At 44.2% G+C, this 23,076-nt stretch overlaps 1 protein-coding gene across 1 annotated transcript in view; it reads right to left on the bottom strand.

The window, feature by feature from the left end:
• Positions 1-23,076, bottom strand: part of ANXA5 (annexin A5) — a 57,972-nt gene that overhangs the window by 13,520 nt on the left and 21,376 nt on the right. The window contains exons 4-9 of the mRNA XM_044302039.1: positions 21,943-22,037; positions 17,285-17,398; positions 16,106-16,196; positions 7,299-7,378; positions 4,076-4,132; positions 3,851-3,944 (exon numbers count right to left, since the gene is read on the bottom strand). Of these exons, the coding sequence (XP_044157974.1) occupies positions 3,851-3,944; positions 4,076-4,132; positions 7,299-7,378; positions 16,106-16,196; positions 17,285-17,398; positions 21,943-22,037 (531 nt within the window). The remainder of the gene's footprint in view (positions 1-3,850; positions 3,945-4,075; positions 4,133-7,298; positions 7,379-16,105; positions 16,197-17,284; positions 17,399-21,942; positions 22,038-23,076) is intronic.

The raw sequence follows: 23,076 nt of genomic DNA on the forward strand, positions 1-23,076 counted from the left end.
GTGAACATTTTAACTATCAGTTGCCAGCAGTCTATGCTGGAAAAATTTCCTGTAGTTGGAAAGTCGTGGTGATTTCACACATGGAAAAGATTAAAATAGCTATACGAGTTTCCCGTATTACACATTTTCCACGTTGTTAGGAATAACATTTGGAATTAGATCATTTAGAAAAGTGATAGTTCTTCATAGTGAGATTGGGCTTTACCTTATTAAGAAAACTAACGTACATACTATGGAATCAATGTTGATTTGATGATATTTTTATTTCCCTTTATAATTGTATTTTATCTGGCATGCTCCCTGGTTTTCATGGAGGTATTACCATCATAATCATTTATGGCATAGCCAAAGTATGTCAAATGCTTCATGCATGGAGGACTCGCTTCTATCTGTCGATATGCCACACATATATATGATCTCTATAAATCTTTCCACTAGGAACTCCCTCATAAACCAGATAACATCCCCCAAAAAACATGGCGTGTCAACAAAAATACAGCTGTAATAAAAAGTAAAAAAAAAAAAAAAAAACAAACACTTTAAAAAAAGGGCCACTCGAACTGGGAAGCCCCTTTTTATATGTTCAGGATGGGTGCAAAGGATAAAAAAATAAAATAAATAATGACTGACTTTGTCACCTGCTCTCTTGTTCCAGTGCCAAGCTTCCTTTTCCTCTGCTCCCGGTCCCCTCTGGCTGTCTACCCACACTTCACCACTGCTGGGCAATTGTGGGCCTCAGTGCTGGCAGGGGAACTCGCCACTGGAACCAGAGGATAGGCGATTCCTCTTTTTATAATTTTTTTTAATAACCCTTGCTTCGAACATGCACTTGAAGAGTTGCAATTTGCGGACTGCACATGCCGCCATCATAGAAAACGCCTATTCTTGATTGCGGACAAGAATAGGATATGTCCTATTTTATTTTGCGTGGCCGCAGAACGGAACTAGGGATGTGGACAGCACACATGTGTCGTGTGAATGTAGCCTAATGAGATAAGAGTGCAGTACATTCCCACACCACGGATAAAAGGAAGGTTTTACTGTACAATAAAAATGTACAATGCTCTTGCTTTAACACTCTTGCATATGGAATAAAACATTCCTTTTAGCCACAGAGATGTAACATCTGGCATTTTTTTTTCTTCATTCATGGACAAAAGTCCCAAAAAGATATGTTTTCCATCGCCCAACTTCATTGAACATGTATGAGCAGTTTAAAACAATATGGACAAAAATGTGTATGGTCGTGTATAAAAAAACCATCGCTCAGCCATCAACCTACTTCTGTCTAATGTGTATGACCACCAACCTGAGGGAACAGTGTAAATGCATGGACTGCTACACCACCATATAATGTTCCATCTTGTTTATTTTTATTAATGGTGGCGAGTGACTGTTGGAAGGTTACCGAGGAACTGGTGTGCCACCACAGGTATGCACAAGACCACCCACATTATTCTTTAGTAATTACCTATGCTGCTTTATATACGGTAAGCAGCAAAGACGCTATCAAAACTATTAAACATACACCCCCAAAGCCCGGGCCCCTCCTATAGATCATACTTACCCCGCTCCCTGGTACCCACATCACTCCCTATTCCCACACAGCCGGCACTGCATCTCCAATGAGAGGCCATGACGGGGACGAGCCTCCCTAGAATTGTGGGGAGATGTAGCGGTGGCGTGTGGGGATCCATAGCGACACAGATGCTGGGGAGTGGGGTAAGTATAATCTATATGAGGGGCCCGGGTATTGGAGGACATGTTTTATAGTTTGGATAACCCCTTTAAGCTTTTTAGGAAAAGGATTAAAATAAGACAAATTCAAGAGTAAATTTGTTTTCAGCACATTGGCATGTAATTGATTATAACTATAACCATTGGTCTTACACTGTATAAAAGATGAGAGAACTCCGTGCCAGTGTTGTAGAAGTATACCTTTTAGCAGCCAATATATGTTAGCAATGACTCAAATTGCTTGATTCAATTTCCCATATATTCATAAGGCTGGAAATACCTCCAAATTCCCCTAAAAGCAATGCAGAGGCACTATACTGTGGCACGCAGAGTGGCTAAAGTTTAGTATACACTAGAGATCTTTGACTTTTGCCACAAACAAGCTGGTCAGATGCCAACTGAAGGTGGCCATCTTGAAAAAGTTAATCTGCTGTGTTGGTTTTGTTGAGGGTTTCTCCGGTCAATTCATTAACAATACTTAGAGATGTCCAGGTCATATGACAAATGTGCTGACCATCAATGGAGGCTCATTCTAACTTTTAGCACTATCCTCAGACAAAACTCTGGTGCAACGGTTCAGATAAACCTCTAGCATATGGCCATCTGAAACCTCTAGCATATGGCCAGCTTAAGCACTCTGCATGCTGCTACATTACTATTAGAGCAGAAAATGTTGGATCTACACGCCTAGACCTTAACCCTCATCATACGGATCGGGACATTAAGCTAAGCTGTTCATTTACAGACAGACAGTCATATTTAGCCAGGCGTGTAAGATTTTTCTTATATAAAACAGCATTTTGCAACACTACTCTATTTTGTAATAAATTAAAGGGGTCGTACAAACCAGCACTTGGATCTAAATTACTTTTGTAATTGCATGTAATTAAAATGTTAGCATAGCCACCGAGTCATTCAATAAAACGTATTTGTAGTGAAACCTGCTGTTTGTTATTCTTCTTATTTCTTTGACCTGCTTACTGAGATGGCCGCACATGCTCAGTTTCATCCTGATCTGTGAAAGGGAGAGAGCTGCAGCAGAATGGACACACCCCCCCGAGCTGCAGCAGAATGGACACCCCCCCCCCGAGCTGCAGCAGAATGGACACCCCCCCCCCCCCCGAGCTGCAGCAGAATGGACACCCCCCCCCCCCCCCGAGCTGCAGCAGAATGGACACCCCCCCCCCCCCCCGAGCTGCAGCAGAATGGACACCCCCCCCCCCCGAGCTGCAGCAGAATGGACACCCCCCCCCCCCCCCCCGAGCTGCAGCAGAATGGACACCCCCCCCCCCCCCCGCAGCAGAATGGACACCCCCCCCCCCCGAGCTGCAGCAGAATGGACACCCCCCCCCCCCCCGAGCTGCAGCAGAATGGACACCCCCCCCCCCGAGCTGCAGCAGAATGGACACCCCCCCCCCCCCCGAGCTGCAGCAGAATGGACACCCCCCCCCCCCCGAGCTGCAGCAGAATGGACACCCCCCCCCCCCCCCGAGCTGCAGCAGAATGGACACCCCCCCCCCCGAGCTGCAGCAGAATGGACACCCCCCCCCCCCCCCCGAGCTGCAGCAGAATGGACACCCCCCCCCCCCGAGCTGCAGCAGAATGGACACCCCCCCCCCCCGAGCTGCAGCAGAATGGACACCCCCCCCCCGAGCTGCAGCAGAATGGACACCCCCCCCCCCCCCGAGCTGCAGCAGAATGGACACCCCCCCCCCCCGAGCTGCAGCAGAATGGACACCCCCCCCCCCCCCGAGCTGCAGCAGAATGGACACCCCCCCCCGAGCTGCAGCAGAATGGACACACACCCCCCCCCCCCGAGCTGCAGCAGAATGGACACACACCCCCGAGCTGCAGCAGAATGGACGTTCCATTTGAGCTACCAACTTGGTATAAATCTAGCAGAACAATGAATGGGGAGATCTTTGGATCCATGGGAGGAACATGGCTGATTCTAGCTTTGTTAGTTAGAAAGAGATTGTCATGTACTAGATGAGGTCTGGATATTAAAAAAAGAAAAGAAAAAAAAAAACACACACATAAAATGCACAATGACAGCACAGAAGCTGGACTCATGTTCTAGAGGTCACAGTAAAACACATGAATGGTGATTTACCTTTCCTTAGGTGGGCATTGCTGCGTGTGCCCAATATTGTGATGAACTTTTCTTCATCTGTACCCCACTTAAGCTCACCAGCTTTAAATAAATCCTGGCAGAAAGGAATTAAATTCATTGAGATATCAGGTAGAAACAAGTATAAAGGACAAATTTAACGAATCACTTCAGGGAATGATTGCAAAATTCATGTTAGTCATGTCATCAGTCGAAGATCACACTGACCTGGGCATCCTGATCAGCCAGAGCATCATTCACTTTGGAGTCCGGGTCCCTGTTTGCCTGGAAAAGCATATGGAGGAACACAAATAAGTGTGATCACATGAAAAGAAATATCAATGATGCCACTTCAATAGTCTGCAGAATGGGAATACACTACAGGGTCAAAATCTATACAATGAAGAAGATTTACATCAAATACATTTTAAGGATGGCTGATTTATTTCAAAGGGAATCTGTGATCAGAGCACCCCACCCCCACCCCCCTGAATGACTAATGCATAGATAGACGAAACAGATTCCATAAATGTACTTCTTTCAGCTCATTTGCACTCCCCAGCAGTAAGCTCAGACATGGTCTATGAACTGTAAACTAATGCGGTATCTCGGAGTCCACTGCACTGAGAGCTTAGTAGTTTGGGATAATTAGCATACAGAGCATAGACCGTTTGCAGGATTATTGTGATGAATCAAAGCGAGTCGAAAGATAAGAAATGCATATATTGTGTGGGGCCACACGTTATACTAGATTGGGCCACACGTTATACTAGATTTGGAGGGGAGGGTCACGATGAAAGATTCACTTTAATAATGCATGACTTCACCTAAGTTATGTGGCATGGCGGGTTTACACAGCCCGATTGTCAGGGACAAACGTTCCTACATAAGAATGCTTGGTTCTAACAATCTGTCCAGCAAAACTACAACTTCCATCATGCCTGGACAGTCCAAAGTCATGCTGAGAGTTGTAGATTTGCAACAGCTGGATGGCCACAGGTTGGGCATACCTGCTCCAAAAGGTACCGATCACCTGATGACCGAGCAAAATGCTTTCTAATTGGGTGAAATAGTTGTTTGTCCAGGCAAATAAATTATCGTTAGTCGCATTCACATGCGTGGGGTGTGGGAAATTATCAGGAAGAAACCTGCTTATCTGTGGCGGAAAGAATAGCATTTACATGCACTGTATGGGGATGGGTGGACGACTGCAATCCCTCTTCCTCATACAGACTCAGGCTACTTTCACACTAGCGTTCGATCGGATCCGTTCTGAACGGATCCGCTCATATTAATGCAGACGGTGGCTCCGTTCAGAACGGATCCGTTTGCATTACCATGAACCCAAAAAATAAAAATAAATTTTTTTTTTTTTTTTTTTTGTTCATGATAGTGCCAACGGATCCGTTTTGACTTTACATTGAAAGTCAATGGGGGACGGATCCGTTTGAAAATTGAGCCATAGGCTCCTTTCACACTAGCGTCCGCTGGTCCGCTCGTGAGCTCCGTTTGAAGGGGCTCACGAGCGGACCCGAACGCAGCCGTCCAGCCCTGATGCAGTCTGAATGGAGCGGATCCGCTCAGACTGCATCAGTCTGGCGGCGCTCAGCCTCCGCTCCGCTCGCCTCCGCACGGACAGGCGGACAGCTGAACGCTGCTTGCAGCGTTCGGGTGTCCGCCTGGCCGTGCGGATCCGTCCAGACTTACAATGTAAGTCAATGGGGACGGATCCGTTTGAAGATGCCACAATATGGCTCAATCTTCAAGCGGATCCGTCCCCCATTGACTTTACATTGAAAGTCTGGACGGATCCGCACTAGGCCATTTTCACACTTAGCTTTTTTTAGCTAATATAATGCAGACGGATCCGTTCTGAACGGAGCCTCCGTCTGCATTATTACGATTGGATCCGTTCAGAACGGATCCGATCGAACGCTAGTGTGAAAGTAGCCATACTGTGTCAACTTCAAACGGATCCGTCCCCATTGACTTACATTGTAAGTCTGGACGGATCCGTTTGCCTCCGCACGGCCAGACGGACACCCGAACGCTGCAAGCAGCGTTCAGGTGTCCGCCTGCTGAGCGGAGCGGAGGACAAACGGTGCCAGACTGATGCATTCTGAGCGGATCCGTATCCACTCAGAATGCATTAGGGCTGGACGGATGCGTTCGGGGCCGCTTGTGAGAGCCTTCAAACGGAACTCACAAGTGGAGCCCCGAACGCTAATGTGAAAGTAGCCTCACTGATCACACAGCACAGTCTGCTGCCCAGAAACCAGGATTTATTCTGCTGCATGAAAGATCATTTCGCTCCATGAACTAGTGTTTTACTCATTTATCGGGTGATCGGCTGCACAATTACACGGGCAGATTATTGGGAATAAGTGTTAGTAGTCATGTTCATTCCCGATAATCAGCCTAAGAATCATGTATAAATGCGCCATATGCTACAACAGAGGAATTCCTTGTTTTCTACAGAATTAGGTAGGTTTGCATTACATAGATTTACCATTAAAAGTAAACCAGTCACAAGGAAGATGTGACATATGAAAGGAGATTAACATTCATCATCAGTGTTTTTTAATTTATATAGCATCAACACATTCCACAGCAGTGTACAGAGATGGTCATTGTTCACTTAGGCACCTGTTGGGTCTCAATCTAAATTCCATATTAATCTATTACAGTGTGTGTAGACTGCAGTGACGTACCTACCATAGAGGCAGGCCATGCAACTGCTATGGGGACTGGAGGAGGAGAACCTGGCATTACCCCGCTTTTCCTGTTCCCGACACTGCATTTTCTGGCAGCTGCCACTAGGGGGAAGCTTAGTTCAAGGAGATTTTTACAACTTCCATGGCATTCTTCTCAACTATGTAAAGTTATATGCACTGAGCTCCCCCTAGTGGTGGCTGCAGGCAGCCAGTTTTATAATATACTACATGAAATGAAGCAGAGCATTTATCAATGTATTTATACCAGTTGATTGTAATACACTGAGAAATATAATGCTCAGAATAAGCATAAAAGTCATTTAAAAGTCTTAATTAAACAAACAACAAAAAACACGTAGATTTATCTTGGGAGTCACATTAGGCGTTACCTTGGGAGTGTTTCCTATGGGGCCCTATGAGATCTGTTTGTGCCGATTTGTAGATGACATTGATTTAGATATACAGTATTTGCACATAATGTATAAAAACACAAAAATGAAACCATCTCTATAACTGGCTACCAATGCAAGTTTTTTTTTTAAGTTTCCCTGATTGGTGACTTTCCTATTAAAATTCTTTATTTTGCAAACTATAATCCAGTAGTAGCTGAAATACATTATAATCCTTTGTTGCATTTGAGGGAAATAAAAGCCCTGACAATCTGATTAACTACTTGCACAAACTTAGTAGCAACTATAAAAAAAATAAATAAAAAAAAACTATTTGAAAAGACTAACCTGGACAAGAACCACCAACATTCTCTGAAAGAAGCCAGATGTATCGCCAGTGATGCTATCTTCCAGCTCACACCCATACTCTACAGCAAAATAAAATATAAAAATATCATCCATAACAGGGTTTTCTTATGTCATAGATTCATGGGATAACCACAAGATATGCCAGAAGTGTCTGATGAATGTGGGTCCCACCACCACGTATCCTGCACTGTTCTGAGTCATCCTGTCATGTTAGATCCAGGCTGCGAGTTTACAAAAACAGCTCTAGAAGTGAATGGGAGTTATGAACAGGGCATAGCAGAGTGAGCTATGCCCTTTCCATATCTTTATTAAAGGGAACCTGTCACCGGGATTATGCAAATTAACCTGAGATGAGTCCTGACCCCGACTCATCTCACATACAGGACTGATCTCAGGTTAATTTGCATATGTAGCTATGGGGACTGGGTATTGCGGATGTGCTAGCAGCCCATGCCCTCAGCTCTATACCCAAAATCCAGATGACAGGTTCCCTTTAACTACACAAATAGCTGTAGTTGTAAGGATACATCTACAGTGGCATGCAAATGTTTGGGCACCCCTGGTCAAAAATTGCTGTTACTGTGAACAGTTATGTTGAAGATGAAATGATCTCCAAAAGGCAAAAAGTTAAAAAGAGGATCTGTTGCCACACAATGCTATGCAATCTGACAGCCCCATGTTGTAGAGCAGGAGGAGCTGAGCAGATTGATATATAGTTTTCTGGGAAAAGAGCCAGTAAAACTTGTAATTTATAAATTTGTATCTCTGCTTTTTTCCCCCACTTCCTGTGAACAACTATCAGTACAGGGGGGTGGTGTTATCAGAGATTGATAGCAGGGTATGTATAGGTGTGTTTACAGAGAGAGCTGTCAGTCACTGATAACCCCTCTCTCCTGTACCAATAGATCTTCACAGGAAGTGAAAACAGATATAAATGTGAACATTACAGGTTTTACTGAACCTTTTCCTACAGTAATATACATCAATCTGCTCAGCTTCTACTCTAAAACATGTTGCTTTCAGATTGCATTAGATTTTGTGGTGACAGGTCCTCTTTAAGTTCACACATTCACTTTGTAATTTAACATTTCACCATTTACATTTTTAAAATAGCAAAAAAAGGTAAAGGGTCTGAAGCAAAACGTTGGGCACCCTGCATGGTTAGTACTTAGTAGCAACCCCTTTGACAATCATAGCTTGTAAATAGTTTTTGTAGCCAGCTGCTTAGAAGAAACCATGGCTACCGTTTTTCGGACAAGTTAGGAGGAGTCTGGGAATTTATAAAGCTTTGAAACTTGGATCACCTGCCCTTTCCCCATGTGGATTGTGAACAAGCCTTAACTAACAGGCTATTTAAGGTCTGTGACTATGTGTGCTCAAATCTCCTTGGGTTCTTACTTCTGCAAGGTACTCCTTTCCTTTTTTCACTTTAAAATTGTACAAAACCAAAACTAACACACTGATATTGCTTAAAATGTTGAAAAACATGTTTCATCTTTAAATTTTGCCTTTTGGAGATCATTTCATCTTTAATATGTTTAACTGTTCACAGTAACAGTAATTTTGACCAGGGGTACCCAAACTTTTCCATGTTACTCTACGTTGGGTTTTCATGACTGAATTAGCTATAGTACATAGCTAGTGTGGGCACAGGTTACATGGGCACATTATAGAATTTATCACCACGCACCGATTTACCATGTTAGGTAAATGGTATATACTTCTATAGTCACTTATGGCTCTTTCAGTGAATTTTAATGTGGGAGATTACTTTTTTTACAAAGTTACCTATACCTTATTACTTGTATGTAATGTAATTGTACTCCCCCCCCCCCCCCACCCCCCGATTCCAGCTCCATAGAAGTTAACAGCAGCAAAATTAAATATTTGTATCTTCAGATGTGCCAGATATGCTGCGAATCATTGACCTATGTGAATGCATTTCAAAGACCTTATTAGGGCTACTGTCACACTAGCGTTTTTTACGGATCTGTCACGGATCTGCAAAAACGCTTCCGTTACAATAATACAACCACATGCATCCGTCAGAAACGGATCCAGTTGTATTATGTCTTCTATAGCCATGACGGATCAGTCTTAACCACCTCCCGACCGCCTAACGCACCGATGCGTCCGGGAGGTGGTTGATTTGTTCCTCCTGGACGCATCGGTGCGTCATCTCGCGAGATTGCATCGCGGGCCGGCATTTCGTAGCCAAGTATTTCGTCAGCAGCCTGCCGGCCACGATCATTGGCTGGCAGGTTGCTGATTTTTTAAAAATCCAATCAGCAGCCATTTAACCCCACATATTAGTAAATATGATGGGGTTATATGGCTGCTGTGCTCCTCTGCTCCTTCTTTTGGTCGGCTGGTTCCAGCAGAGGAGCACACATCACTGTGAGTACCCACTACACCACATACTAGCCCCAGATCACCCCAATTAACCCTTTGATCACTCCTTTGATCGCCCCTGTCAATCACTAGTGAAAGGAAAAAAGTGATCAGTGCAAACTGTCACTTTTTTTTCACTGGTATTGACCGTTAGGTTTCAGTATAGTTTAGGCCCCTTGGTAAGGTAGTTTAGGGATCGGTTAGCGCCCAGCCCACCGCACCGCAGTCCGTTATTCGCTGATTAGCGTATCGCTAATCAGCATTTGTACTTTTATAGTATCTGGAAGTGATCAAAACTGATCACGGTCAGATCTATAATAGTACTAGTGTCACTTTAGTTCTCCCTCCACCCAAAACGCAGTGTTTGCCCGATCAGGCCTGATCGGTCGCCCACACGTGCGTTCGCCCACGCCCGCCCCACCGCAGTGAAAAAAAAAATTTTTTTTTGATCGCTGCACATTCACTTTACACGCACTGCGGCGATAAAAAAAATCTGTTTTGATATTTTTTATCAACCGCAGCGGCCTCCGGTACTTCGCTAGCCTCCCATTTGTAAGACAGGCTTGCTTTTTTTTTCTTGGGTAGTCTCAGGGAATACCCCTAAATTTAGTTGCCCACATGTCTAACAGGGGGTATTCTTCTGAAGAGGCCTACAGGCTTCTGACCCAGTCGGATGAGGAGTGGGAACCCTCATCTGATGAATCCAGCGGGTCAGAATACGAACCTGTAGAAAGCAGTGGCTCTCTGACCCAAAGTTCGGACGAGGAGGCTGAGGTCCCTGATAGCAGCAGGCGTACCCGGCCCCGTGTCGCTAGACCACAGGTTGCGCAGGATCCGCTTCAAGAGCAGCAGAGTGGGGCTGGTGCTGTCGGATTACGTGGTGAGGCATACACCAGCAGCCCAGCCCTTCCTGGACCTAGTACCAGCACTGCCGTAGAACATGGTGAAGTAGCGAGCACCAGAAGGGCAGTTGAAGCTGGTACGGTGGCACGTGCAGTAGTGACCCCGTCGCAGCCACCGCAAAGACGTGCCCGTAGAGCCCCTAGAGTCCCTGAGGTGCTGGCAAACCCCGATTGGCAGTCCCCAACTTCAGCCGCACCTGTAGTTCCCCCTTTCACCGCCCAGTCTGGAGTTCGGGTTGAGACAGCTCAGATCGGTTCTGCCCTGGGATTTTTTGAGCTGTTCTTGACTGCGGAGCTCTTAGACTTAGTTGTGGCAGAGACAAACCGGTATGCCACACAATTTATAACCGCTAACCTGGGAAGCTTTTATGCCCAGCCTTTCCGGTGGAAACCAGTCCAAGTTTCCGAAATTAAAACTTTTCTGGGCCTCCTCCTCAACATGGGCCTGACAAAAAAGCATGAATTGCGGTCATATTGGTCCACGAACCCGATTCATCACATGCCCATGTTCTCTGCTGCTATGTCCAGGACACGATTTGAGACCATCCTGCGTTTCCTGCACTTTAGTGACAACACCGCCTCCCGTCCCAGAGGCCACCCTGCTTTTGACCGGCTCCACAAAATTCGGCCCCTCATAGACCATTTCAACCTGAAATTTGCAGATATTTATACCCCAGAGCAAAACATCTGCGTAGACGAGTCCCTTATACATTTTACCGGGCGCCTTGGCTTCAAACAATACATCCCAAGCAAGCGCGCCCGGTATGGGGTCAAATTGTATAAGCTCTGTGAAAGGGCCACAGGCTATACACACAAATTTCATGTCTATGAGGGAAAAGATCAGACCCTGGAGCCGATCGGTTGCCCTGACTACCTGGGGAGCAGTGGGAAGATAGTCTGGGACTTGGTGTCACCCTTATTCGGCAAGGGGTACCATCTTTATGTGGACAATTTTTACACAAGTGTGGCCCTCTTTAGGCATTTGTTTCTAGAACGGATTGGCGCCTGTGGTACCGCGCGAACTAGTCGCGCGGGCTTCCCCCAACAGCTCGTTAGCACCCGTCTTGCAAGGGGGCAGAGGGCCGCACTGTGTAACGAAGAACTGCTCGCGGTGAAATGGAGAGACAAGCGTGACGTTTACATGCTCTCCTCCATTCACGCAGACACGACAATACAAATTGAGCGAGCAACCCGTGTCATTGAAAAGCCCCTCTCAGTCCACGACTATAACCTCCACATGGGAGGGGTGGACTTCAATGACCAGATGTTGTCTCCGTATTTAGTTTCCCGCAGAACCAGACGCTGGTATAAGAAGGTGTCTGTATATTTAATTCAATTGGCTCTGTACAATAGTTTTGTTCTCTACAGTAAGGCTGGGAGAACTGGATCCTTCCTCAAATTTCAGGAAGAGATCATCGAGAACCTCCTGTATCCAGGAGGTTCCGTGGCCCCATCCACCAGTGTAGTTAGCCGTCTACACGAGCGACATTTCCCCAATTTCGTTGCTGGTACCTCAACCCACCCGTCACCCCGAAAAAGTGAGTGGAGTAAGGCGTGACACCCGCTATTTCTGTCCTGACTGTCCTGACCACCCTGCCCTATGCTTAGGGGAGTGTTTCCAAAAGTACCACACACAGGTACACCTAGCATAGGGATCATCTCACCAGGATAGGCACACAGGGCTATTAGGGCCCATTCACTCACAGCTGCTGCAAACGTCTTTCACATGGGACAAAGTGCATAATGCACTTCGCCACATCTTTGGGCGATTTGCGCTTTGCACATTGACCCATGGGGAAGGAGAGGTTTGTTCTATAAAAGGTAAAAAAAACAACAAAAAAAAAAAAAACACCAGTAAGCAAACACGTTAATGTTTAGTTCAAAAAGTTAAAGTTACATGTTCTGCTCCAAAGTTAATAAAATTATTGCGTTGTGGCCTGGTTTTTTCTTTTTTTTTGTCTTTTTACCTTCCAGGTGGACCAACCGATCTACTAGCTGCAGCACCGATGTGCATTCTGACAGAAGCATTGCGCTGCTGTCAGATTACACGCAAGTCTGTGTATGCGGCGCTGCAAGACGGGATTTTCTCCTCTGCAGTGACAGATACGTTTGCCAAGGCATACGAGCTGAGGAGGAGGCGGCGTTCCTATGCTTTGGCAAACACTTTGTATATATATATATATATATAAAAAAAAAAATATATATATATATATAAAATCCCGGCAATGATTTATTCATCCACATCGATTGATGCGAATGGAGAAATCTGGTTTGCCAGGGCATACGAGCTAAGTGGGTATGGATGTAGGGCGGAGCTCCTATGTCCTGGCAGACGCCTTTCCCCTCCATTTTTTTTTTTGGCAGAGATTTTTTCATCCACATTGATTGATGCGAATGAAGAAATCTGTGCCTTTCATTTTTTTTTCTTTCAGCCCAGAGGCTGAACGGAAAAAAAATAATCTCATTACCTGTATGCTCAATATAAGGAGAATAGCAGAAACTCCTAATGCTGACCATACATGTAATGATTGCGGAGACCCCCAAATGCCAGGGCAATACAAACACCCCACAACTGACCCCATTTTGGAAAGAAGACACCCCAAGGTATTTGCTGAGGGGCATATTGAGTCCATGAAAGATTGAAATTTTTGTCCTAAGTTAGCGGAAAGTGAGACTTTGTGAGAAAAAAAAAAAAAAAAAAAAATCTATTTCCGCTAACTTTTGCGAAAAAAAAAAAATAATTCTATGAACTTGCCAGGCCCCTCATTGGATACCTTGGGGTGTCTTCTTTCCAAAGTGGGGTCACATGTGGGGTATTTATACTGCCCTGGCTTTTTAGGGGCCCTAAAGCGTGAGAAGAAGTCTGGGATCCAAATGTCTAAAAATGCCCTCCTAAAAGGAATTTGGGCACCTTTGCCCACCTTGGCAGCAAAAAAGTGTGACACATCTGGTATCGCCGTACTCAGGAGAAGTTGGGGAATGTGTTTTGGGGTGTCATTTTACATATACCTATGCTGGGTGAGAAAAATATCTTGGTCAAATGCCAACTTTGTATAAAAAAAAAAAATGGGAAAAGTTGTCTTTTGCCAAGATATTTTTCTCACCCAGCATGGGTATATGTAAAATGACACCCCAAAACACATTGCCCAACTTCTCCTGAGTACGGCGATACCAGATGTGTGACACTTTTTTGCTGCCAAGGTGGGCAAAGGGGCACATATTCCAAAGTGCACCTTTCAGATTTCACCGGTCATTTTTTACACATTTTGATTGCAAAGTTCTTCTCACACATTTGGACCCCTAAATTGCCAGGGCAGTATAACTACCCCACAAGTGACCCCATTTTGGAAAGAAGACACCCCAAGGTATTCTGTGAGGGGCATGGTGAGTTCCTAGAATTTTTTATTTTTTGTCGCAAGTTAGTGCAATATGAGACTTTGTAAGAAAAAATCATCATCATTTTCCGCTAACTTGTGACAAAAAATAAAAAGTTCTATGAACTCACTATGCCCATCAGCGAATACCTTAGGGCAGGGATGTCAAACTCGTGGCCCTCCAGCTGTTGCAAAACTACAACTCCCATCATGCCTGGGCATACTACAGCTATCAGGGAATGATGGGAGTTGTAGTTTTGCAACATCTGGAGGGCCATGAGTTTGACATCCATGCCTTAGGGTGTCTACTTTCCAAAATGGGGTCATTTGTGGGGTTTTTCTACTGTTTGGGCATTGTAGAACCTCAGGAAACATGACAGGTGCTCAGAAAGTCAGAGCTGCTTCAAAAAGCGGAAATTCACATTTTTGTACCATAGTTTGTAAACGCTATAACTTTTACCCAAACCATTTTTTTTTTTTGCCCAAACATTTTTTTTTTATCAAAGACATGTAGAACAATAAATTTGGCGAAAAATTTATATATGGATGTCGTTTTTTTTTGCAAAATTTTACAGCTGAAAGTGAAAAATGTCATTTTTTGGCAAAAAAATCGTTACATTTTGATTAATAACAAAAAAAGTAAAAATGTCAGCAGCAATAAAATACCACCAAATGAAAGCTCCATTAGTGAGAAGAAAAGGAGGTAAAATTCATTTGGGTGGTAAGTTGCATGACCGAGCGATAAACGATGAAAGTAGTGTAGTGCCGAAGTGTAAAAAGTGGCCTGGTCATGAAGGGGGTTTCAGCTAGCGGGGCTGAAGTGGTTAAACACCATTGAAAGTCAATGGGGGACGGATCCGTTTTCTATTGTGCCAGATTGTGTCAGAGAGAATGTCTCCATTGACTTACATTGTGTGTCAGGACGGATCTGTTTGGCTCTGCATCGTCAGGCGGACAGCAAAACGCTGCAGGCACCGTTTTGGTATCCACCTCCAGAGCGGAATGGAGACTGAACGGAGGCAAACTGATGCATTCTGAGAGAATCCTTTTCCATTCAGAATACATTAGGGCAAAACTGATCCGTTTAGGACCGCTTGCGAGAGCTCATGACGGATCTCACAAACGGAAAGCAAAAACGCTAGTGTGAAAGTAGCCTAGCACATACATAGTGGAGAAATCGGGTATTTGACTGAATGATGAAATCACCTATTTAGTGCATACATAATATAGTGCTTTTGGTTGTAAAACCCCCTTAATCCATCATATACGTTTTGAGAGCTCAGAGTTGTAGAATTATGCTAAAATACTGAGATCATTTCTAACTAGGGGTGAGCGAACTTCATATTTTGAAGTTCGTGTTGGGGTATATGCTGAATTGCGTTATGGATTCCGTTACCAAGGACCATAACAGAATGCATAATGGAATTCCTTTAGTGGCATTCCGTAATTCATTCCGTCATAATGGAAGTCTATTGCCTGCATAACGGATCCATCCGGTTTCCGTTATACAGAAGAGGACTCCAGCATAACGTAAAACCGGACAGTGATAGAATGTCCAGCAGGGGTGTCTACTGCTGGAGCTCAGAAAGAAGAAGGACCTTGGTAACCTACCACATGGCAAAGTTAAAGGGGTTTTCATACTCCATATCTGTTTTTGACACTCCTGAGATGGGTTGTCATGTGACATCCTTCTTGCAATATTGTGACATGTGACTGCTGCAGCCAATCACTGGCCAGGCTTACAGCAATGAACTCAGTGGTGTGAAAAAATTACCTCTATAGCCAGTGACTGGCTGCAGTGGTCACATGTCGACAACAGTAGTCAGATGCCACAATGATACCATATTGCTAGAGCCTAGTAAACAAAGACCAGCAGGGGACCAGAGAAGCATCAGCATGGAAGCAGCAGGTGATTGGTAAGGAGAGTATTAATCTTTTTGCCATTTTACAGCATTGTCAGCTGTTTGCAAAGATTTCATGAGGCTGGAAACCCCATTTAAACCTTATAGTAAGCCCTGTAGTATATGACTATTCATTTATAACTTGAGGTACAGTAGGCCACTCTTTAGTCACTGCAAAAAAATAAACACACCACAATATGTGAAAGTTTGGTCAGTACCTTCTTTGTAGACTTTTTTGATGTGATTGATTTCAGCTGGGGTTCTTGAGGCAAGAATTTCAATGAGCACATTCTCATCAGTGCCAGCACCCTGGAAAACATGGAGATGTGCGTTAGGCTGAGGTTCCCCGGGGCTGCCACAATGCAGCTGCCATTGGCGTCAGAAACCCCACCTACTAGGGATGGCCAATAGCTGCACAAATATGAGGACAATTAACTTGCCAATTCATGCTTCCATTTGTCATTGCCATAGGACTAGGTTGCCACATCATGGAGACCCAGCCATAGACTTGGTGTATTTAAAAATATATTGGAGCCCCAGATGCATATATGTGACCGTGTATTCCTACAGGAACAATGAAACAAGGGTTTACAAATACAGATTTATTGAAACTGGTCCTTCCAAGCTGCAGTGTAGTCCTCCCATAATTTCAGCCTGACCTGTTGGTAATGCCATGTTGCCAAGGAGCCATAGACTTAGAGTGCTCGTCTTCACTTTAATAAGGCTTGCTATTGCTGCATAGAATACTAGGAATCGATTGGACAAAAAGATGCAGCGGTATTAGTCTGGCAATTCTCGGCATATTTGCCAGGTTTTGGCCAGATCTCTGCTTGACCCAAATAAATGGTTCCTGGACGGCAGCGCTCAGCAGTGGCCAGCCGGAACAGCTTGCCGAATCGGTCAACGCAAGCGTGAAACAAGCCTAGATAGTAGTTTCAAATACATAGCATAAGCTCAAGAGGTTTCTTACAAAGGCCCTCACTCAAAAAAGGAGATCATGGTTTTGGGAGTAGTTGGCTAAGCACCATATAATAATTGATCTTACTTCACTTCTCTAGACTGATCCCTTTAGAGAAATATTGAAAAACCATACAACAAAGAAAAGTTTTGGGTGTGATAATCCCTTAATATATAAATGTACAAGTACAGGTTACAACAAGTTCAGACACTGAGATTCATAGATTTGTAACCCTGAAGGAGGTGTAATATTATCTTTGTTTGTAGTTTTTTCTTTTCCAGATTTGACCGATTGGCGCTTCCCACATTACAAAATCCCACATTATATCTCAGATCTGTGCTGGAAACTAGTGCCAGATTTTAAAACGTTCCATCTTGATAGATGCCAGATTAAATGAAAGCCATTGTATTTTCATTCAGATGAGGAGTAAACCACTTACCTTGATAGCATGTCTAAGTTCATATGCATCATACAGTTTGGCTGGCATCATTAGTGCAACTATCACCTTCTCAAGTTTCCCAGTAAGTTCTGATTTCAGGTCACCAAGAAGATCCTGTTGTAGTATGAACACAATTTAACTACAATCATGCTAAAACCACATGAAAGAAAGACAATAGATTATGAAGAACAAACTCATCTGAAGCTCCCAGGGGTGGGATACAAATGTTTAACAACGGGTTCCCTAGTCAAAGCAGAGTCACGACACATTTACATACACCATAAATATTCAACACACACACACACACACCACTCAAACTTTATAAAGCCTAAGGAGCTAAACTATGGAATGAAAGCGCTCCAGCTGCCTCCGCCAGAGGCGGAAACACGGTTCTCTGATCCGGCTGTAATGTTAACAACCGGATCTGAAGAACGTGAGGGAACTGGCTGAATACCATGCCTGGAAGCGCCTCATAACATACGGTATACCCAGGGGTGGGATTCAAATGTTTAACAACAGGTTCCCTAGTCAACGCGGAGTCACAACACATTTACATATACATACACCATAAATATGCAACACACTACACACACACACACATACCACTCAACCTTTATAAAGCCTAAGGAGCTAAACTATGGAATGAAAGCGCTCCAGCTGCCTCCGCCAGAGGCGGAAACCCGTTCTCTGATCCGGCTATAATGTTAACAACCGGATCTGGAGAACGTGAGGGAACTGGCTGAATACCATGCCTGGAAGCGCCCCATAATATACGGTATACCTGTATGTGTCAAGAGTTTGGACATCATATTTACTGATGTGTCTATGCCAAAGATCTGTCTAAGAAGTGGTGCAAATTGGCACAATTGTGGCCCATTTATGGCTTTACATTTTTTTCTGACTTACTCAGTAAGAGAGTGGGGTATAAGATGTGCTAGTTTGAGGCAAAATCCTTTCGTAAAACTCCATCTTAAAGTAAGACAACCAATAGCTGGTATATAGTCAGAGAAAAGGGTCTATTTTTGCACCAAATTTATCATCCATCCTAAGCCCCTCTAATAAATCTGGTGGAGGTCTAGGCAGCCCGTCTAAGGCTACTTTCACACCAGCGGTTTTGCTCGTTTCGTCATGGATCAGCAAAAACACTTCCGTTACTGATAATACAACCATGTGCATCTGTTCTGAACTGATCCTGTTGTATTATCTTTAAAATAGCCAAGATGGATCAGTCATAATCTCCATTGCAAGTCAATGGGGGGATGAATCAGTCCTCTATTGTGTCAGAGAAAACGGATCTGTCCCTATTGACTTACATAGTGTGTCAGGACGGATCCGTCTTGCTCCGCACCACATAGCGGACAGAAAAACGCTGCTTACAGCACTTAGAAATCGTTTTGTTGCTTCGTCGTTATTTTCTGTAACAAATTACAGCATGTGGACACCACCGCACAATTGACGCGTTTCGAACTATAGCGTTCTTAGGCTACTTTCACACTGGCGTTTTGGCTTTCCATTTGCAAGATCCGTCCAGGGCTCTCACAAGCGGTCCAAATTGGATCAGTTCTGCTCTAATGCATTCTGAATGGAAAAGGATCCGCTCAGAATGCATCAGTTTGCCTCCGTTCAGTCACCATTCCTCTCTGGAGGCGGACACCAAAATGCTGCTTTCAGCGTTTTGGTGTTAGTCTGACGAAACTGAGCCAAACGGATCAATCTGACACACAATGTAAGTCAATGGGGACAGATCCGTTTTCTATGACGCAATCTGGCACAATAGAAAACGGATCCATCCTCCATTGACTTTCAATGGTGTTCAAGACTGGTCCGTCTTGGCTATGTTACAGATAATACAAACGGATCCGTTCTGAACAGATGCAGTTGTATTACCTGAACGGATCCGTCTGTGCAGATCATGATGGATTCGCACCAAACACGAGTGTGAAAAGGTAGCCTAGTCGTAACTGTATGGACTGCCAAACCTCCAGGATTAAATAGATAGACAGATCCACTCCCCCAACCAACAATGGGAAGGGGAGGGGGAGGGGAACCACCTCCCAGATGCAGGGCACTCCATAGCTCTGTCATGTGCTACCCTGAAATCTGCATTTATCAGCATAAAAAAAAAATACATGTGTGTATATAAGTCCCACAGCAAACAAAGTATAAAATACATGATAAAGTACAGCAACACATTTCCAGGGCACAATCTACTTCTATTCCGGCACTTGTTCCGAATCAGGTCTTTAGCCTCAAATATTTTTGCCCTAAAAAGCTGCACAGTGTGAATGGGATACATAAAAATCAACCATGAATCATTATTGAGAATAAAAAAAAAGAAGACATCTAAATTACTAAGACATCCTCATATAACTATCAGTGAAACAAAGTAATGGCCGATATCCACTTATGCGCGTTCTTTCCTCAAATTGAGACCCTGTGGATATCTGGTATTCAGTCCGAATATCCAATATGCCTCCCGCTGCAAAACCTTTTCATATTACGGTACCTCCTCTCAAAGGAACAACTACCTTTTCCATCGCATAGGTGTGAAAACTAGTTAAACCACGGTTATGTACCGTTATAAAATGATTGGCCGCATTTGAAGTACCCATCGCTGAGGGGTAAGTCTTGTTTTAAATTTCCTGCTGGAACCCCCTATAGACATCAGATCACACACTGTACATTCAATGCCCATTGTATTACAATTAACATAGCTTTTTATCGGAAACGTTTCCGTATGTGTAGAATTGTGAACATTTCTTGTTGGTGTGGCATATCTCCACGCTTTGCATGGGTGTCCTCCATATTTGGTAAAACCTAGGTATTTTATCCAGTCACCCGATGATTTATTTGCTGTGTGTAAACAGGAGAGAGAACAGTAACCAACATACTGGGTCGCCTTAATACTATTCTGCATCCGTTTTTTAAGGTGCGATACAGAATATTGTCCTCATACGAAATAGGAAGACATTTTCTGATAGCTTGTTGAATTGGTGTGCACTGGCGACTAGATGTAAGTACAAGTGTAGGTTGTTCTAAGTCAGGGATGCTGTTAAATGCAGATTTCAGGTGTAGCACATGACAGAGCTATGGAGTGCCCTGCCTCTGGGAGGTGGTTCCCCTCCCCCTCCCATTGTTGGTTGGGGGGAGTGAATCTATCCATCTAACTATCTATCTATCTAAAGGGATTCTGTCATGAGATTTTACCCCTATAACCTAAACATATGTTCATGTCCGGAGTAATAAGAATAATCCTAAGCTGGCATTATTAAACTTCACTGTGGCTCTATGCGCACTTCGCTCAACGAAGCCGCTGCCAGGAGTCCGCGGCGCATCAGGCTGAGCCTAGTGCGTAGGCGCGGGATCTGGCAGAGGGACGGGTAGGATTGCGGAGGCAGCGCTGAGCTGTAGAAGGCGGCGCAGAAGACAGCGAAGACGCCGCTGGGCACCGGACGGCAAGGGGTGCGGCCGGGCACCCTGTATTAACGGACCTCCCCTTGGGCACCTTAAAGGAAACCTGTCACCAGGATTTTGCGCATAGAGCTGGGGACATGGGCTGCTAGATGGCCACTAGCACATCTGCAGTACCCAGTCCCCATAGCTGTGTGTGCTTTTATTGTGTTGAACAGTTTTGAGTGATATGCAAATGACCTGATATGAGTCCTGTATCCAGAGAGGAGTCAAGCTGAATGGAGCCCAGCACCGCCCCGCGTCCTCCGAATCTCCTCCTTGCTGGCTGGCGTCACAGAGCTGGAGCGCCGAAATCTCGCGATGCACGAGCTAGCGCATGCGCAGTGTCGGCATCATGTTCATTCCCTGTACTGGCATCAGCACAGGGAACGAACTACGCATGCGCTAGCTAGCGCATCGAGATTTCGGCGCTCCAGCTCTGTGACGTCAGCCAGCAAGGAGGAGATTCGGAGGACGCGGGGCGGTGCTGGGCTCCTTTCCGCTTGACTCATTTCCGGATACAGGACTCATACCAGGTCATTTGCATATCACTCAAAACTGTTTAACACAATAAAAGCACACAGAGCTATGGGACCTGGGTACTGCAGATGTGCTAGCGGCCATCTAGCAGCCCATGTCCCCAGCTCTATGCACAAAATCCTGGTGACAGGTTTCCTTTAAGTAAGTGATTGACAGGTTATAAAAAACTGTTTTTTGGGCAAATAGAGCCACAGTGAAGTTTAATAAGGCCAGCTTAGGATTATTCTTATTACTCCGGACATGACCATATGTTTAGGTTAGAGGGGTAAAATCTCATAACAGAATGCCTTTAATCCTGGAGGTTTGGCAATCCATACAGTTACGACTAAGAATGCTATAATTAGAAACGCGTCAACTGTGCGGTGGTGAAAGGTGGCGTCCACATGCTGTAATTTGTTACCGAAAATAAACACGAAGCTACGAAACGATTTACAAGTGCTGGAACTTTTTTTTTACATTGAGGAAAATCGTTGCCTGCAAGTAGCACAGTGTGAAACGTGAAAAAAAAATAAAGGCATTGTTGTCAACACAAAAAAACATGACCGGAATAAAACTGGCACAACTATAGTGATAAAAATGGCTTAATGTGCCCTATGGGTCAGATATACAGGGCACATTAATTACTACATTATTCATTTTCTATAATACCATAATAATTCCCATCTTACCCTGCCAAACAAGGTCTTAAATGAAACGCCAATTTGCTGACGCTGAGCATTGCTTCTTGCTGTGAGAATCTTCATAATAGTGTCTTCATCAGTACCTGCAATTTATTGGAAACAGAATAAAATATAAAGCGTTTTTTTTTTTTTTTTTTTTAACATTTCCAAAGAAACTGCAGTAAATGGGGGGGGGGGGGGGGGGGGGACTACTAAAAGATTAGAATGACACCTTTCTTATAAAATGCATTTTATACTATTGATTTATGCAGAAATTTACCAAACTATATGACTTTAGGTAAGCGAGAAGAAATAACCAGACATCAAATCGAAAACTCATCTTGTTGCCAAAAATTTAAACATTTGAGACACATTTAAATGAACTCTATTCAGAGAAATGCAAAAAAGTTTCTGAAATTTCTGCAACAAAATTTACCCTTGAAGGAGGCTATGGACACCTTTGAGGCATTTTTTTTTCTGATTGCATTTTACTTATTTTGGGCTAAAAAAAAAAAAATCTTTCAATAGTTTTTTTTCAGCTTTTTTTGTGATACATGCAGCTAACGATCAGTCAACTTAGGCTAGGTCTACACAACGACAGTTGTCGCGCGACAGGTAGGGCACAACTACACTGCAACATTTGTAGCGCAACATTTTGTTGCACCAATGTCGCAATACCATTTTTATAATGGTAGTCTATGGTGTCGCACTGCAACATGCAACATGCTGCGACTGTCGCAGAAAAATCCATCTCGACATGTTGCATGTTACAGTGCGACACCATAGACTGCCATTATAAAAATTGTCGCGCGACATTAGTGCAACAAAATGTCACGCAACAAATGTCGTCGTGTAGACCTAGCCTTAGACTCTCTCTCTCTCTCTCTCTCTCCTGAGAGCCGTCAGCTGACGGCTTATGTGCAGTCTTATCTCCGATCCCCGAACTTCATAAACACCAATTACAGCTAAACTGTTATCAGACTGATAGGAATATAGCTTAAATGAGTGTTTTTGAGGTCAGGAGATCAGAGATATGGCTTAAAATGCGCTTTCTGCTGATGGAACTTAGGAGGGATAGTCTGCAAATAGATGGATATTTAACTGCATGTATCACAAAAACTGCTGACTTTTTTTTTAATAAAG

The sequence above is a fragment of the Bufo gargarizans genome, chromosome 1, assembly GCF_014858855.1.
Source record: "Bufo gargarizans isolate SCDJY-AF-19 chromosome 1, ASM1485885v1, whole genome shotgun sequence".
Lineage (NCBI taxonomy): Eukaryota > Metazoa > Chordata > Amphibia > Anura > Bufonidae > Bufo > Bufo gargarizans.